The following is an 18,675-nucleotide window of genomic DNA, read 5'->3' as shown; positions in this document are numbered from 1 at the left end:
AGGGGGCATAGAGGGGAGGAGCCATCACACAGGATGTTGAATTTTATTATAGTGCCTCAGCTCCTATGAACCCATCTATACCTCATTGTCTACTTGATTCCCCAGTATACCCTATGGACGAGAAAAGGATTTACTGGTAGGTAATATAAAATCCTCTTTTCTGCTTTGAAAGCTGACAACCATACACTCTAATTTCTATTAGTCGACATCATACTGCCATACCCCACTGGAATGCCTAATCTCATTTCATCTTGGAAGCCAAGCAGTGAGTGGCCAGGCCAATACTTGTATATGAGACTTCCAAGGAAGGAGCAACAATTTTTGGCGGAAAAATTAAGTGCTGCACTTAGAGCAAATAGACCAGGGGTGGGCAATAAGCGACCCTCCAGCTGTTAAAGAACTACACATCCCAGCATGCCGTGCATCAGTTTCAGCATGGCCAAACAGCAACACTAAGGTAATGCATGCTGGGATGTGTAGTTTATCAACCGCAATAGGGCCTCTTATTGCCCACCCCTGAAGTATACTGTAAAAAATGATATTTATGTATTTATTATTTATTTCCCAAAATTATTGCTTTTTTCTGTGAGGGTTGGCACCTTTTTTGTTCAAATGATGCGACAGTCCAGATATAGTAGACAGTATTTATACTTCATTTATATTGCAATTTTGTAATATACGCACATCACAACCCGCGACATCACATTCCCTTTTTTCTTTTGTTGACTTCCAAAGAATACCTGGTGCAGTAAATTGCACCACCCATCCATGCAAACATCAGAAATAATGAAGCCACCTTCAGTTTAAGCATCTGTCATTTCACCACCAAACACAGTGAACACAGCTATTCATCCTTTTCTTCCAAGTGTACCAGTTACCACCTATGCATTAGCAAGCATAGGTGGTGTACTGCTCCAATAGCAACGGTTATTTTTGATTGATTGAAAACATTATTTAATTCATTGCTATGGAATAAAAAGTCAATACTTTGTCCCCTATCTTGATATTTGCTATTACAGCATCATCTGCTGAAATAATTGTTTGGGGATATCATTGCGCCTTTTTATTTAACTAAGACTAATTTTAATGAGAAATAATCACCTCCACTTGACTGTATATTATGTATAATTGATACCAATTTGCTTTTTGCTAATTTTAAGTGATATTAATAAAAGTTATGTATTAATTATCTACATATCTCAACCACATATTTAAAAAGGTGCCCTGCAGTGAAATAGGGTCCCTTGGCGATGGGCTGTAAGCTTAAATGCATTGATCAATACATGAACTAAAACCCAATTATTTATTTGATTATTTGTATATTAATGTGAGTTAGTTTATTATGGTAAGTGTTGTGCCCCCTGTATCAATATCATATATGTATGTGCGTGTGTTTTCACTTCTGGATGCTCTACATATATGTATAGCAAGCATAACATCTCTTGGAGTATAACAAAGGATGGGGTCACTCAAGCAAGTATAAAGGGAAAAATGCATCTAATTAGTTTTTTTTTTTTAGGGTGAAAATTCTTCACGCAAAATGTGCTCCACCCTTCTACATTCTCCAGTGGAAATAGAGTGCTCATTTAAGGGTATTCACTTTTTTAAATACATTTTAAAGAACAAGTTTACCTAATATCATGTTTATGTATGTCACAGCTTTTTTTCTTTCGCTAGAAAAACATTTTACCTTGTGCATTTTCTGCAACACTTTACACCTGTCGTTCTGATCTTTAATAATTAATGAGGCCTTTAGACCGGGCCTCCAGAAATGTTATTCACAGCACCCCTAGGTCAGGTAAGATATACAGTAAGTGGAAAGATTCCATCTGAACTTCATATGCTATTCCGCAGCAAAACTTGTCTTATGCTTGGGTTTTTTCAGATGGATTTTTGCACTTCAGATCCTTTCCCCAAAATAATCATACTGAGCTACTGAACAAACCTGATTCAAATCCAAAAATATTACTTACTTGACATTTTTAGATTTAAGATTTAATTATCATTTATGTGCTGTTAAGCTATAACACTTCTGATAGCAAGGCGCCGGTGCTGGTTTTGCCTATTTCTTGGAACAGAAAAGAAGGAAAGGCCTGAAGATGGGAGAAATTATACAAGTAGACAGCGGGTGGTTGGAGAAAGAGGAGGGGCAACAGAGTGGTCAGTGGTAGCCATAACAAGGCGGATACAATAAGTCACATATGGAGAGACATAAGAGAGTTAACTAAAGATGACGTGAAACAAACATGAAGGACGGGAGTTGGGGATGGAAAGAATTACTCTTATACTACTTCCATAGCTGTCTTCAGGGTGCCAGGAGTATGTGTACAGTGCATCCTGTTGCTGGAAGCTGCATTTACAGAGGAGGCAGAGACTTTGGGAGATATGGCCATACACTAGCAGTGTAGCAGCAGCCTGTGTACACCACCATGTCTCATTAAATGTGCCCACACATGGTGCAATGCTCTGTGCGTTTTTTTTAGTAGATTGCATCTAGTTCAAAACCCATGCGACCCGCTACAACAGTGAGGAGTATTCAATGTTTTTTGAGAGTCTGGCTCACCGCTCACTGTTCTGTGTCCCTGTGATCTCGCTGAAGTGCTCGGCACTTTTTCTTATCTCCTCATATCTGACTTCCTCAGTATTCAACGTGTGGCCAGCTCGCCGGCCCCTTTTGCGAACTTAGCATAATTATGCGAGTTCAAATGGGAGCGCTGTAACTGGAGAGATCTGTTTTCTCCTGCTCTCCACGTGAGCTGGTCAGACTGGGATATTCCTGAGCAGGGTGTTCATCTCAGCAGCGTGTTCCTCGCATTTGTGGACTTTTTTTTTACAAAGGTTTAGAAAGGTTAATGTTTTGTTCAGTATTTATTTTACAACAAATGGCTGTGTGACTATTTTAATTGGGTTTGTGCAGACGGGTGTATTTTGTTCTGTTTGGCCTTTATCCTTGTGTTGTGCTTTTGGCATTGTTTCTTTGCCCTGTGTTTTTATTTAATTTATTGTATAATTGTTAGCGTGTTTAAAAGCCTGTTTGGGGGTTAGGTGAGGAAGAAGAGAGGAAGCATGGGAAATTACTAGGAGCATTCCAAAATGATTTCTTATTGGTTACCATTAAAATAACTTATTAAATTCCAAATAAATTAATATAGAAGTACAGCATTATGGCACTTGCAATAAATACATTAGAGTCCATTTTGTTTAATTTATAAACCATAAGAAACAAAAAAAATAACAACTTTAACAAAGATAACCCTACAGTTCACCTAAAAAAGATGCCGAGGGAAAAATCTCTAAAAAAAGAAACCAGCAGGACTCGCAATTTGTGCATTGAATACTTTTTTTGAGAGAGACACTAAAATCCCCATTGAACAGACATTGCGAACACCGGGGAGAAGTGCAGGGTGAACTGAGTTAGCTTCGCAAAATATTTTTGGAGAAGCAACAGAGTTGAATACAGGGAAGCACAAAATAGGAGAGAAAACTTCACTACTCTCAAAAAAACATGCACACTCACCCTTATTTACGGCGACATATTAGCATTGAATACATTCCAGTGTGTATTTTGATCTAGATGTGATGCTAACTAGTACAAAAAGTATGGGCTGCACATACCTTTTGTACTATGTGATGGGCAAGGCAGAAACGCACCATGTATGGGGCACCTTATGGCTACTGCCAGTGCACGACTTTAAAGATGTCAGACCAAATCATTTGATCTAGGACCACACAAGCGCCCGTGGTACACCGTTTGGGAACCACTTTGTTACACAATACTTATGTTTTTTTTATTTAAGTTGATTCCTCTCTACAATATGTACTCTTTGCTATTAGTCAGGTATAAATTTGCATCTGTTTTCCTGTATAATTTTCTTACTACCAGGTTGATGTTAATCTCTAAAGCCATGTACACAAGGTGCGATGTGCTAGGCAAACTATTTTGTTAAATTGCCTAGCAAGTTAGCCAGAATCGCACCGTGTGTACACCCTATTCCCCAGCAGGTGGTTATAATGTGTGGCATCGCAAAATAGACTGTGAATGCAAAGCAATTTTGACTATGTGACATGCACAATGTAAAAGACGTTAACTCCAATTTCTCTCATTCAATGTTTTACGCTCCCCACATACTGTAGCATGCTGTGCAAGATAGTTTGGTGTAACTGACAGTTATGCTCCCATTGATACTTGCTCTACAGTTTTGTTCATTTTGTTTGAACCATGAATATTTCTTTTTTCTAGATAGTAACCCAGTGGTTCCCAAACTGTGTGCCGTGGCTCCCTGGGGTGCCTCGGGACACTTGCAGGGGTGCCGCGCCTTGGTGGTCCAGGACCAACTCAAATTATTAATGGTTAATTATTTATGAGCAAAACCAGTGCTGGTGGCTGCCAGTCATAGAATGTGTACAAACAGAAGCAAATACTGCCCTTTACCACATAACTGACGCTAAGAATCGCATATAAACCCAATCTAATAAATTTTTTTGGGACCTAGGGGTGCCGTGAAAACAATTCAGATTCTCTAGGGTGCCGTGAATCAAAAAAGATTGGGAACCCCTGTAGTAACCAGTAGTCCGTTAGAGTTGAAACAAAAATGCATGAAATGATCACCTCTTGTACTTGTAAATTATGTATTAAAAACATTTTTGCTTCCTGAGCCAGTCGCCAAAACCTGGAAATTGTTCTGTCCTGAAAGAGAAAAGACCTGAGATAGGTTAATCCTCATTTATGGTCTCCTAAATGAAAACTAGCAACCTAGAGTGATCAGTAGAATGTAAACCAAAACGGATTGCTGTTGTGTCATGGAGATTGTTCTGTGTTTTTTTTTTTTACAAAACCATGATAGATTCATATTCTATAACAAGCCATAGTGTAGACTACCTTCCACATGCCTTCACAGATTAAAATCAAATAATTTCAAAAAGCAAACAAGCAAGTGAATGAGTGAAATTAACCATTATTTGATTATTTTTTTCAGTACTAAAACAAAGGTAAAGGAATTCTCTTTATCGGCATTGAGAATGGTGAGATGCATACAATTTCAGATTCTGTGCAGTCGTCGATGATGTAGTCAGATTTGACTACATGTTTTGATGACCGGGAGATTCTTAACAACCCGCTGAAGTGACCATCGTTAACGATATACTGGGCACCCACTAGACCATGTGCATGATAATATTGTTAATAATATCGTTATTGTGCATATAAATTGCGAAAATTGCATAGTGTGTACCCAGTTTAATAGTGTAATGATTCTCTGGCTAATGCCATTCCTCCAAAACCATCCCAAAAACACTGAAGAAAATAAGATTAGGCAAGGCTCATACTGATAGTGCTATTTTGGCCAAAGGTGCATGGTTGCTATCATAGAAAGAACTGGTTCCTCACAGCCACAGTTGACTGATTTAAACCATCTTGGTGTATTCCATGGTTTCAAAACCAATTGTTAATTTTTTTAATTATTATTATTCTGTGACTACTGGCACGGTGCCGTGACTTCTCAAATACAAGGCTATTATACTAATACAGGTGTTTTAGTCAAACTTTTTAATGCCAGTGCTAATGCTAAACTCCTCATGTGTGTGTTTCTCTGAAAAGTGATTAGCATTTTGTATTACTAATCAGATTTATTTCATTATAAGAAGTGATAAGTAGGTATCCAATTAGAGGCCATTTTTATCTGTTGTAATATTGCCTGCAATCTCTGATCTCATGTGTTATAGCTGGTGGTCTGGCTGCTTATCGAGATTATGCGTTGTGTATTTTAGAATGTGTAGCATAGTACTTAATACTATAAGAGCATGTATCGGGGAGGGGACACCAGCATTGGGTCTGACAGGGCATCCGCTGGCGAACCTTTAAGCCATAGCAAAGTACCGCTTCTAAAAAGATCCCCCCCCCCATATAGGAATATAATGTTATAAAAAAAATAGTTTTATTGGAAGATGTCAAATCAAATTAAAGCCAAATAATGTTATTAATGTAAGACAGCATTAACCCTTTGAGTGTCAATGGAATCTGGCGAAATAGGAGTGAAAATTGCCAAGCGAACCGTTTTCCGAAACCCTCTGAGTGCCGACGTTGCTGTGAGAGATCCTCAAAATATCCTATAAAAATGGCAGCGCAGCTCACAGCAACCTTTCCTTTTTTGGGTGCAATTTTTAACTAAACTTCAATTAATTGACTGGGCTGTATGTGTATTTATTTATGCTAAAAGAACAGTCTATGTGAGCGATGCTGGCATTTTTAGCGGATATTTTGAGGATCGCTCACAGCAACATTGTCTTAAAACATGGTTGATCAAGGTTTCTAATACATGATTTATTTATTTCCATAAATATATTAATGCAAAGATTAACTGGTTTAAACAAAAATAAAGTAAATCAATAAGAGCATTTTTTCTCCCCCCCCACCCTACTCCCAACAAATGGTAACCAGTGCTGCATCCAGAAGTAATGAGCCCTCCATCTGCTAACCTGGATATCAGATCCGTCATTTTAAAATAAAAAGCTATCAGATAAGTTAGTTTCCAACACTGCTTAAGAGCAAAGAACCTGTTGCTATTTCTGTCCTACAATAAGAAAAGTACTAATTGTCACAATCCGGAACACTCCATTTTGCTCTGGTCATCCTGCTGAGACTCTGCACTGGTTAGCTGCCAATAACTCCATCTTCTGCTCCTCAATATCATGGACAATGGTAACATTATAAATACATTCATGTATAGTGTGCAGTATTTTCCTAATGCAGCTGCTTTTTTGAAGATTTCAGTAAGATATGTATATGAATGACACTCAGTGACATATTTTTTTTCCCCTACTATAAAAGGACTTCTCTCACAGAAATACCCAGAGTCTAAAAAGAAACAAATGTCAGGCGTGAAAACTGGGGGCAGAACATGTTCCAAGTCTATTCCATACTCTGGACCTAGTGATGAAGAAACAGAAGACAAAACCATGCCTCAGGCCTCTGATGACTCCTTTTGGCAGAAAAGGCACTTGAACGAAACCCATCTTGTAGACCACAAAGAAATTGGTTCGTTACCCAGCAGTATCCCATTACATACAGCTGCTCCTACCTTGGATGGAACATTCACATGGAATAACAACAGTAATATGATACCAAGTCATGACAATACCTTCCATGGCAATGTGAATAATACAAAAGGGAGCTTAAACAAGGCCAGCATGCTCATTGAGGGTAATAAAGGCATAAGTCCAGGAAAGACATTTTTATCCAACATTAATTCTAGAAGAGTAAGCTTGAATAATAAAGGTAATAAAGGTACAAGCCTAGATGAGACCTTTGTTTACTACATGGGTAAAATGACCCTATTCTCAGGAACGACCTTTGCTAAACAGCAGCTGAAGAAAATTGATGAGGTAACATTTACCTTTTGCAAAGAATACTTGGAGCATAATACAAAAGTGACATCAACTGAACCAAGAAGCCCCATTTTTTCTGATTTACCTAAAGTATGCAGCCCTGGAAAAAGTTATTCCAAGAAAAATTGTAGTTTGAACAACGAGACCATAACCATAGGCAAGATTGACCAGCATCACATTGATGATGAGGAGGAGGAGGAGGATGATGAGGATGAGGAGGATGATGATGATGAGGAGGAGGATGATGATGAGGAGGAGGAGGATGATGATGATGATGAGGAGGTGTACTCTCCTGTCTGCAAAGAACACATGATACAGTCTCCTAGGTTGAATTTCTCTCTCACAAGAAAAAACTCTTTTTCTGACATTTCCAGCTCTGGAAAAAATATCTCCAAAGCAAATGACAACATGAATAATCGATCTGTGAGCATAATGAAGACCCCTAGTAAAGATATCAGGACTGTATGCCAAACAAAGACCTTAACCACCACAACACCAGTGCAGATTCCAAAAATGACTTGCACTGAAAATAGAAAACACTCCTTTTCTGCAGCGCCTGTAGTACACAGCCCTGGAGTGGGACATTTTAAACCAAATGAGCATTTTGAAAGTTTGTATCGAAAGTTAGTCCTGAATACTCCCAGTAAACCTAAAACTCCTATATCAGAAACAGTATCTTCTCTGGTTAATTCGCCAGAGTCTCCAGGAGTCAAAAGAGCAGCATGCGAGGATCTGTCATTCTCATTGTTAAAGAGGAAGAAGAACATAGATGAAACTTTTATAATAAGCCCCTCAAATCAAAAAGTTAACTTAGGAGCAAAAAGTACCCTGTTTTCCACGGAAATCGGTTTTGGTTCCCCAGTGCCGCATGCAGTAAGTGAATTCCTTGTTGTTTTTAATAAGTGTTTTCTCAGCTGTGTGTGTTTTTGTTATGCTGTCGGCATGCATCGCAAAGGATAGTGGGAGCATGCAGACACATGACTACCTGTGGGTGTGACTTACAAAATGCATTCAGTGACATAACATTACATTGCAGCAAGCAATGCTACAGCAACACAAGAGGACACCTCTGTGTGTGTGTGTGTGTGTGTGTGTGTGTGTGTGTGTGTGTATGCCTAATATTGCACTGTTTTTTTATGAGGCAACTCTAGGTCATACACTAGCCGATTTTGGTCAGATTTCGGCCAGATCAGTTGGATCTGGCCGAAATCGGACCAAAATCGGCTAGTTTTGATGTCCCCTCAGATCCGATGCGCGGTCCCGTGCGCATCGGATCTGCGTCGGGTGGTCGGACCTGCTGCACGTCCGACCACCCGACTTGGGATCTAGTGGGGCGGCGGTGGAGGGAGCAGGGGGGGCTGGGGACGCTGCGGGGGACACAGGCGGCATAGAGCTGGGCAAGGGGAGCCGGGAGCTGTCAGCACTGAATAAAAAAAAAAAAAGCCCATACAATGAATGGGCGGCCTGTGATTGGCTGAGCGCTTTCTCAGCCAGTCAGCAATTGGCTGAGAGAGCGCTCAGCCAATCACAGGTATAGGCTTTTTTTTCTAGCACTGACAACTCCCGGCTCCCTCTGCCCGGCTCTATGCCGCCTGTGTCCCCCGCAGCTTCCCCAGCCCCCCCTGCTCCCACCAGCAGCCCTGCTCTGTAGCCCCCCCCCCCCCCCCCGCTCCTTGTTTTTTTTTACATGTGATGAATCGAGACGATTTATCACATGTAAAAAATGGCACATCAAGTGCCAATCTAATCAAGCTCCCCCGGGGAGCAGCAGGGGAAGCTCAGGGGGAAGTCGGGGGCGACTTGTCCTAAGGACAAGTCGCCCTAGTGTATGGGGGCCTTAACTGTTTTATCTGTCTTATAGCTGCAAGAGAGAGGCCTTAATGACTTTGATTAAGTCATGCATACAGCTAGGGAACATCTTGTGATTAGCATAGATATAGATACAGAACACTTAAGGGGACTACACACAGAGATTTTGGCAGGAGATTTGTCCTGATAGTCAAAATCGCCTAGAAGGTTAGCCAAAATCTCCCGGTGTTTCTCCTATTAGTGCACACACAGACAATTTTTTACTTTGCCATTTTTACTAGATGCACAAGAGATTTTCACTGAGCAATTGTATCTAACTGATCTAGTCAAAATACTGTTCCTTGTTCTTGGGTATGGGATTTGTCTTGATATTCTTATTATTTCAGAATCTTTAATATGAATCAGAAAAAGTACTGACAAACTATAGTAATCCTCATCAGATAGCTATAGTTGTGCATTTTTCAGTTTATTTCCAGTGTCAAATGAATAAGCCATCATCAAAACTGTCCTGTGGGGTACGATATATGTCTCTGTCCTTGGACGCCTATCCCAGCTTGGTAATAAAAGTTGGCTTACTGATGTACAGTATCCTGCTGGACCGTTAAACTTGTGTGGTACTATTGATTTGGAAAGTTTACCATTCTGTTTTTAACTGAGGGGGGTCCCTTTAATGGTAGCATTATACTCTCAGCCTCTGTATATCACATTCTATCAGAATAAGGTCATTTTATGAAGAGCGACCTAGAGATAAAATTTAGAGGAGTTGCAGCGCTTGTTTTGCAGTGTGTTCTAGAAGTTTCTGTCCTACTGAAGAGAAGTAGGTATTGCCTAGTGTGTTTTGCCCAGAGCAGATTAGGGCTAGCTCAGCTACTGTGGAGACATGATAGATGTCACGATGAGTACATATACAGTACATTTATATTGTAATACTTATGGTGCCATGTGAAATAATATTTACTTTTTTTATGACTTTTTCAATATGTTTTTAATACTTTAAATTTTTAGGCTGGTAACTCCGTTCTACCAATTCATATGTCGTTCACCTGCCCTATTTCACCCAGTAAGTAAAATTATTATTATTATTTTTTTTTTTAAAGCTTTGTCATTGTATGATCTTTATTGGAAATAAGGTCAAGGGGGTAGATGTAAGAACACTTGTTATGGGGAAGATAGGTTTCATTGCACGTTATGTGTACTGATACTACTTCCCCATGTATGACCGCATGCGTCCCTGTCATTATTGGTGCTGCTATCTAAAATATTGCGTAGATATGCCGGGCAATGTGTGATCTGTCAGTAGCACTGAGCATTCTGACTCCTGCAGCTATCGATATTGACAGCTTCCGGTATCGTTGCCAATACATCACCGCAGGGGCAGCTCTGTTCAGGGTTGCTGCGGCTGCTGGCTTTGGGCTGCATTTGAGATCTGGCACATGACCAGTGAGCAAGCTAGGGCTGAGACACAAGCGCATCAGCCCTAGGCTGATGCAATTTGGGGGGGTCTGAGAGGAATCGCCAGGCTGGATGGGGGTTCACTCTTCCTCTCCGGTATTTGAGATGTTCTTTCATCTTAGCGCTAGTGATGTTATAGTACATCTGGTCGTCTGTTGCGCCTTTGTGCATTTTATATGTTTGCCTATCAGAAAAAAAATTGTCAACTTTGCAACTGTTTTCTATATCATAGAGTTGCTGCCTCAAAGTTTTAACTGTGAAAGTACAGAAGTGTGCAACTCTCCGCAAATGGTCCAAAGATCCAACTCAAGGTACAGTGAATAATCACAGGTTCTGTATAAGAGACCACAAAGGACAAAATGTAATAGGGTGTGATTATTTTTTTTTTTTTTAGACTGCTAAAAAATCGCAAATGTCACAGCAATTTTTGCCCCAAAATAGGGTGCGACTTTTTTAGACAAAGTCAGAATTCGCTGGTGTTTTTAGAATCGGAAATGTACGGGGTTTTTTAATGGGAGTGTGCGGATTTGTGTAAAAAATTGTCCCCCCAGCTGTGGCATGTTAAAGCCTGGTCCTGATTCCAAAATACAGGGGACCCCCAGTCTTTTTTCCCCCCGTATTTTTGTAACCAAGACCATTATTTTTGTTTCTCAAACAGGTTAAACATTTTACCGCAATTTGAACCCTATTACATTTTGACCAAAGTTTTGACTACATACATTAAAAATACTAGTAGTGGTTGTGAATGAGTAATATTTTCATTGCTTGCACTGGTGAGTTGAGCGGTCTGTAAAAGGCAAGTCTGCTGCTTGGCAATGCCATGCCCTGTTCTTAACCTTATCTTAAGTCTTTGTCCTGTGGGTATCTAACCACAGACCAGAATGAAGGACACATTCGTACTGAAGACCTAGGCTGCAAATACAACACCCAGTCTATGTGTACACATCTTTTCAGTTTTACTACACATCTCCAATCTTCATATGCTGAAAGGATTGTGCCACTTTATAAACTTTCAATTTTTGCCACACCGGCTGCTGCTGATGCACTATAATTGGACAAACCAGTCGCAGGAGCATATACTCATCTATATTGGTCTGGCGATTGGGTCTCCTGAGTTTTCAGAAGGTTTAAAAATCTTTGACAAGACCAGACTACTAGATTTATATGAAACTAGAGGTCTAAATCTGTCTAACTGGTTATGTAGAATAAAACATGGAGAAGTTGGTCTAGTTTTGGAAATTCAGTTTTACCACATAACTTTAACTTGTAGGTATCTGTTTTACCTTCACTTGGAACCCATGGGTAGCCATATTAATTAAGCCATAGCCGTACATTAATGTCCTGTAAAGTATGCCGCATTCACAGATATTACAGAGTGGAATCAGATTTAGCAGCTGGGCATGAGAAATTACTCCTGTCCTCCATAATGTGGTGTATGTAACTGATATGAGGTCTATTCATCTTCACAATTTATAGAAAAAAAAACAAATGAACTTATTGGAGCCTCAATAATATATAATGCAACAAATATAACCATAATGTAATACAAATTGAGTCTCCCATAACCAGAATGCTTGACATTTTGTATATATGATTTTTCATACTATAATGAGATCTTTTAGGACTGGGACCAACATCTAAACATAAAAAAACAACACACTGACACACCAGGAAAATAAAACTTTATTTCCTTCTGCATTCAATCACTCATACTCACCTATGGATTCCACCTAAGGCCAGTCCTCTTTTCCATGTAGAATCCATTTGGGTGTCACTGTTGAAGGAAATTATACTCACCCGAGGCCTCCGGCAAAGATCATCCACTTCTTAGGCTGTAGACATCACCGGGACAGGAGCTGAGATGTTTGTTGACCTTCTTGGCTCCTCCCCTGAACCGTTTACCAAAAATCGCACCCTATAACATTTGCGAGTTATATACTTTATCATGGGAAAACATCTGGATGAGACTTGAAGTGTGAATAAAAACCGACAGGTCAAAATGTGCGAATTCCACAGAAAAAAGTGCAATCTATACAGCAATTCACACGTGCGAATTACACAAAACATGCAAATTCTGACTTTTTTTGGCTAGATTCAGTTTGATTGGACATGATTTAGAAAGGCACACACCTGTTTATATAAGGTTCCACATGCATGTCAGAGCACAAACCAAGCATGGAGTCAAAGGAATTGTCTGTAGACCTTTAAAACAGGATTGTCTTGAGGCACAAATCTGGGGAAGGGTACAGAAAAATATCTGCTGCTTTGAAGGTCCCAGTGAGCACAGTGGCCTCCATGATCCGTAATATAAAAAAGTTCGGAACTAAGAGGACTTTTCCTCGAGCTGGACAGCCGTCTAATCTGAGTGATCAGGAGAGAAGGGCCCTAGTCAAGGAGGTGACCAAGAATTCTATGGTCACTATGGGCCTTATTCTTGTTCAATCTTTCTGACAAAATCCTTCTTAGATGGACAAAACCATGTGCACTGCAGGTGGGGCAGATGATACTTGTGCAGAGAGAGTTAGATTTGGGTGGGGTTTTACTTCACAGTGAGATCTAAATTGCAGTGTAAAAATAAAGCAGCCAGTATTTACCTTGCACAGAAACAAAATAACTCACCCAAATCTAATTCTCTCTGCACATTTTACATCTGCCCCCCTGCAGTGCACATGGTTTTGTCCTTCTAAGAAGGATTTTGTCAGAAAGAGTGAACTAGAATAAGGCCCTATGTCAGAGCTACAGAATCCCCCTCTGTCAAGAGAGGAGACTTTTCCAAAAGGACAACCGTCTCTGCAGCAATCCACCAATCAGGCCTGTATGTTAGAGTGGCCAGACGGAAGCCACTCCTTAGTAAAAAGCACATGGCAGCCTGCCTGGAGTTTGCCAAAATGCTTCTGAAGGATTCTCAGACCACGAGAAACAAAATTCTCTGGTCTGATGAGACAAAGATTGACTTTTCAGTGTGAATGCCAGGTGTCATGTTTGGATAAAACCAGGTCCCGCTCATCACCAGGCTATTACCATCCGTACAGTGAAGCATGGTGGTGGCAGCATCATGCCGTGGGTATGTTATTTTAGCGGCAGGACCTGGGAGACAAGTTGGGATAGAGGAAAAGATGAATGCAGCTCTCTTGACCTCAGGACTGGGGTGACAGTTCATATTTCAGCAGGAAAATGACCGAAAGCACCCACCCAAGATATCAAAGGAATGGCTTCAGGACAACTATGTGAATGTCCTTGAGTGGCCCAGACTTGAATCCGATTGAACATTTCCTGAACGATCTGAAAATGGCTGTGCACCGATTCTTCCCATCCAACCTGATAGAGCTTGAGAGGTGCTGCAAAGTGAAATGGGTGAACCTGCCCAAAGATAGGTGTGTCAAGCTTGTGGCATTATATTCAAAAAGACTGGAGGCTGTAATTGCTGCCAAAGGTGCATCAACAAAGTATTGAGCAAAATCTGTGAATTATTATACATTCTTATATTTTTTTATACATTTTTATGGGAATTTGTTTAGAATTTTTTTGGGGAAAAAAATTTTTATTCCATTTTGGAATAAGGCTGTAACATAAAAAAATGTTGGGAAAGTGAAGCGCTGTGAATACTTTCCAAGTGCACTTTATGATCACATTGTGCATCTTGACTCATCGCATCTAAAAATCCAGATGGTTTCTTTGGTAACCATTCATACTTATTTAGAGTCCCATTATCTTTTCTAGCTTTAAAATGGCTGTCTGCTAATATATTCTTTAAAGTTCTATTCTTCCTATATCTGTTCTCAAAGGTAAAAGCTCTGGTCTTGGAGTTAAAAACTCACATAATATATGGACCATAAATTCTGAGAAATAATTGCTTTAATCTCTATAGCACAGTTGTCATATTTACACACAAAGATTATGTCCATCAGGTCCCGAGGTAGTAATGTATGTGAGAGGGGGTTAGAAGGATAAGGGATGTATAAGAAATGGGGTTTAAGGAGGAGAAGGCATGTTCTCTTTTAACTTATCCCTCTCTGCTTCTCCACCTTCTTTGATGGCACCAATCCTATAGTTATTTCAGTGTCCTCTGCTTGATGCAGCTATATTTATTTACCCTGTAGTTGTCCTCTTCTGTAATCTACTATTTTGCTTATTTATTTATGTATTCTGTAATTGGGCGCTATAGATCCCTTGTGACGCTATAAAAATAATAATAATGAAAGAGGAAGTCATTACAAATATGGTATGCCATCACGCCCTGTGGGTGTCATGGCTCGAGGTCACCTTCCATCTTCCTGCAGCACTCCAGTGCCTGTCCAGCGGTGGGTGTGCGCGACCAGTGATCCCCACGATGTCATCTCAGCGGGTGCGTCCTGGTCAGTGCGGCATCTGATGCTGGGTCCCCGCTCCAGTACAGGCCTCAGGCCTCTCCATGTGGAAGCCAGTCGTGGGCATCTTGGATCCACTGACATGCTCTCAAGCCAATCCTCAGTCAGCCATCTCTGACATCATCCCTCTGCAGCCAATCATCTGCATGTTCTGCTGATAAAAAGGCAGAGGCTGAACCCAGAAGTCAGTCAGTGCAATGTTGTCCTTAGAGAGGCAGCATTCTTAACTCTCTGAGTACTTCTGCTATTCTCAAGCACCTGCGGCTTTCCACTCACTATGCTGCAACCTGAATCCAGTATAGGATATTGCATCCTCCATTACAGTGTACATGTTTCTACCTGATCATCTACAATACCTGCTATTCAGTCTACCTGCAATCGGATCCTGTCTGCTCCTAATTCTCACTTTAGCATCAATACTTCCACCATAGGCAGATATCTGCTGTTGCTATTATCATCATTGGTGAACCTCTCCAGTGACTACACTAGTGATAATTACCAGAGCATACTTACCTGCAGTGACTTCTTCAAGCAGTCTCCATTGTTGGGTCAGCATCAATCAGAGCCAGTCCATACTTACCTGTTATCCTCTTCAGTGACTTCATCATTACGCCTATATGGAGTTCCTATACTGTTCCTAGTTATCCCATATGCAGTCTTATCTTATCAAAGAACCCAACTTCCATTACCCCGTTGGGGGTAACTGCAGATTCAGCACTCTCTGGGTAAGATTACTGTCACTCACAAAATGGTGGCTCTGTGAATTCACAGATTTGTGTGCTCACCGGAAAAATTTATGGGACATGTGAAATTGCAATATTTTAGTTGTCTATGGAAAATATATAGTGTGTGTGAATTATTAATTTGACATCATAACAATGGACTCACTTTGATTACTTAAAATAATGGACTTTGGAACTTATTCAGATCTGATCGCAGAACAAATTTGTTCTCAAAATGGGCAAAAACCATGTGCACTGCAGGTGGGGCTCATGTAACATGTGCAGATAGAGTTACATTTGGGTGAGATGTGTTGAAACTGAAATGTAACTTGCAGTGTAAAAATAATGCAGCCAGTATTTACCCTGCACAGAAACAAAATAACTCACACAAATCTAACTCTCTATGCACATGTTACATCTGCCCCACCTGCAGTGCACATGGTTTTGCCCATTTTGAGAACAAATTTGTACTGCGATCAGATCTGAATAAGGGCCTTTGTCCATTCACCGGACCTTTTTCCATTTGCTGCCTTTGTGATGACTGGTGATTTCTCTTCTTTTTTTTTTTTTAAATATAATTAAAAAAAATTGGTGGGGGGGGGGGGGTGGTGTTAAAGTTATATCGATTTGAGTCTTTTAACCCAAAATTCTTTTTTGGAAGTAGATATAGATAGTAATGTTGTCACAATTATTTTTGTTTTTGTAATACAGTCCTTTAACCATTCATTTGCTGGAAGATTCACCAGATAGATTCCTCTGCAGCAGGGGTGGCCAAACCGGTCCTCGAGATCTACCAACGGTCCACGTTTTCCAGGTTACCTAGCTGGTGCACAGCTGTAGTCATTACTAACTGTCACATTGTAAAACATGCTGCATTCATTCCTACTATAGATCCACAGGTTGCCTGGAAAACATGGTAGATCTTGAGGACAGGTTTGGCCACCCCTGCTCTGCGGTTTACAAGTAAGAAGTGTACACAGATGTATTTGATATTTTAGTAGAAATAACCTGAAGAGATGTGCACAGCAGTTGGATCGTCCTGAGGGAACTGTCTTGTGTTGGCTTCAAATAATATTTTAGATGTGTACCAGCAGTGGACCCTTGGCTGACAGTCCACCTTTATTTCACTTGTGTCCTACACAGAATTGAAAACAATACATGTACAGTATCTGTTTTATCAAGCACACTTTTTTGCATGATCCAAGTTCGTTAAGGCATAAAATGCTATGATCTCTAAAGAGTTAAATCGCCTTGTTTTAGCTTAGATAAGTACTTTTTTGCTTTTTGTATTGCTTTTTTAACTTTACCTACAATTGTTTTTTATTTTAGAGTCTACAAGAAACTCTGCTTCAAGTAGAAAACAAGGCAACAATACGGGATATGGAGTTTCATTTTATTGTTTTATACGTTTTAAGAAAATGTTATATGTTGTTATACTGTACTTGTTGGACAATTTACCACTTTCAAATATCATAAGATTTGTGATTGTTTATATGTTTATATGTTTGGTGTTAATAACTTACGCAAAATAAAAATCTGCTACGTCTATACGACTTAATTATTTGTGATTGTATCACCTTCTGTAACAATTATGGGTTCTGATGGTGTCGTGCGGTTCTCAGGAACAGAGGCGGGACCAGCAGAAGTATGGTTAAAACTAGCAGGTTTAATAAAAGGAGTCATACAAAGTATAATCTAACTGGCATCAATACTTCTTGGAATAGATGGAATAATAATAATAACAAAGCGTCTCTGGTATACAGTATTAAACAAAATAACAGTCTGGTATTGCAAGAAGTAAATAAGATGGTAATCTTGCGAAAGATGATAACTTGGATGCAGTCCTTTTGTATAAACAACAATATGAATACTTGAATACTGGATGATTGACGACTGAAAAAGGTGAAGATTGGATGATTGACAATTGGATGATTGGAGGACTGGATGGTTGGATGATTGAATGGCTGACGATTGGGTGTTTGAGAATTGGATGTCTGGAGACAAGATGGTTGCAGATTACTCACCAGGGTATAAGGATGAGCTGAGGATATCCCAGAAGGAGAGAAAACTGAGGTGTGTGGCTCACCGGAGGCAGCAACCAGAAGATCAGAGACCAGCAGGAACAACCAGCTGGAGCACAGTGCATAGGCACTAGGATGGCCAGGAACTTCCTCTTGCTTGCAGGCTCACGAAACAAGATGTTCTGACACAGATGAACCTAGCAGCTCCCCTTTATACCAAGGGAAGGACTGCCATAGGACAACTGGTCAGAATGGGAGGGAAAGTCCTGACCTGGCAAATACTGCTTACGCCCTTAACCAAGATGGCGACACTACACTCGGTGTCAGCCTCTTGACAGCTGGACTGCCACGCCTCTTGTTTGAATCTCTGCGTGCCACTCACAGCTGCACATCACCATCACTGCTCATCCGATCAGGACCCCAGTGGACACACGCCAGCCGGACACGGACGTGCTAAGCCACCGCGGCGCGTGACAGTACCCCCTACTTTCAGAGTGGACCCAGGACGCTTATGAGTCTTGTGAGGATTTCTCTGGAAGAAAGAGGCAACACGTCTCTTTGTATCTGCATATATTTTATATTGCACTGAAGTTTTGAGAAGAGATTCATGCACATTTGACCAGATTTTAGTAAACCGATGAGAGGATGTTACAGCAGGCACTTCAACAGCAGGTAGATCAGTGAAGTCTGGAGAACGAGGATGTTTCCCATACACAGTGAAGAATGGAGTGGTACCTGAAGAAGAATGATAAGAATTGTTATGGGCGTACTCTGCCCAGGGAAGCAGTTATAGCCAGTCGTCCTGTGAAGAAGACACAAAAAGACGGATGAAGGCCTCCAGATCTTGGTTTACCCGTTCAGTTTGCCCGTTGGTCTGAGGGTGGTATGCAGTGAAAAACTTGAGTTTAATCTGGACTGCGT

General features: G+C 40.4%; 1 protein-coding gene across 7 annotated transcripts in view; it reads left to right on the top strand.

Annotated features, from left to right (window-relative positions):
- Positions 1–17,291, top strand: part of LOC146060320 (uncharacterized) — a 267,579-nt gene extending 250,288 nt beyond the window's left edge. For all 7 annotated transcript variants that reach the window (XM_083173388.1, XM_083173389.1, XM_083173387.1 and 4 more), the window contains exons 9-13: positions 1,520–1,592; positions 6,827–8,256; positions 10,198–10,252; positions 10,877–10,955; positions 17,063–17,291. In XM_083173388.1, coding sequence (XP_083029514.1) covers positions 1,520–1,592; positions 6,827–8,256; positions 10,198–10,252; positions 10,877–10,955; positions 17,063–17,090 — 1,665 coding nt within the window. In that variant the 3' untranslated portion in view covers positions 17,091–17,291. The remainder of the gene's footprint in view (positions 1–1,519; positions 1,593–6,826; positions 8,257–10,197; positions 10,253–10,876; positions 10,956–17,062) is intronic.
- Positions 17,292–18,675: the final 1,384 nt, after the last annotated feature.

This window comes from Crinia signifera, chromosome 2, assembly GCF_055691185.1.
Source record: "Crinia signifera chromosome 2, ASM5569118v1, whole genome shotgun sequence".
Lineage (NCBI taxonomy): Eukaryota > Metazoa > Chordata > Amphibia > Anura > Myobatrachidae > Crinia > Crinia signifera.
Note: the sequence above shows the minus strand (reverse complement) of the source record. Positions and strands in the feature narration are given on the sequence as shown.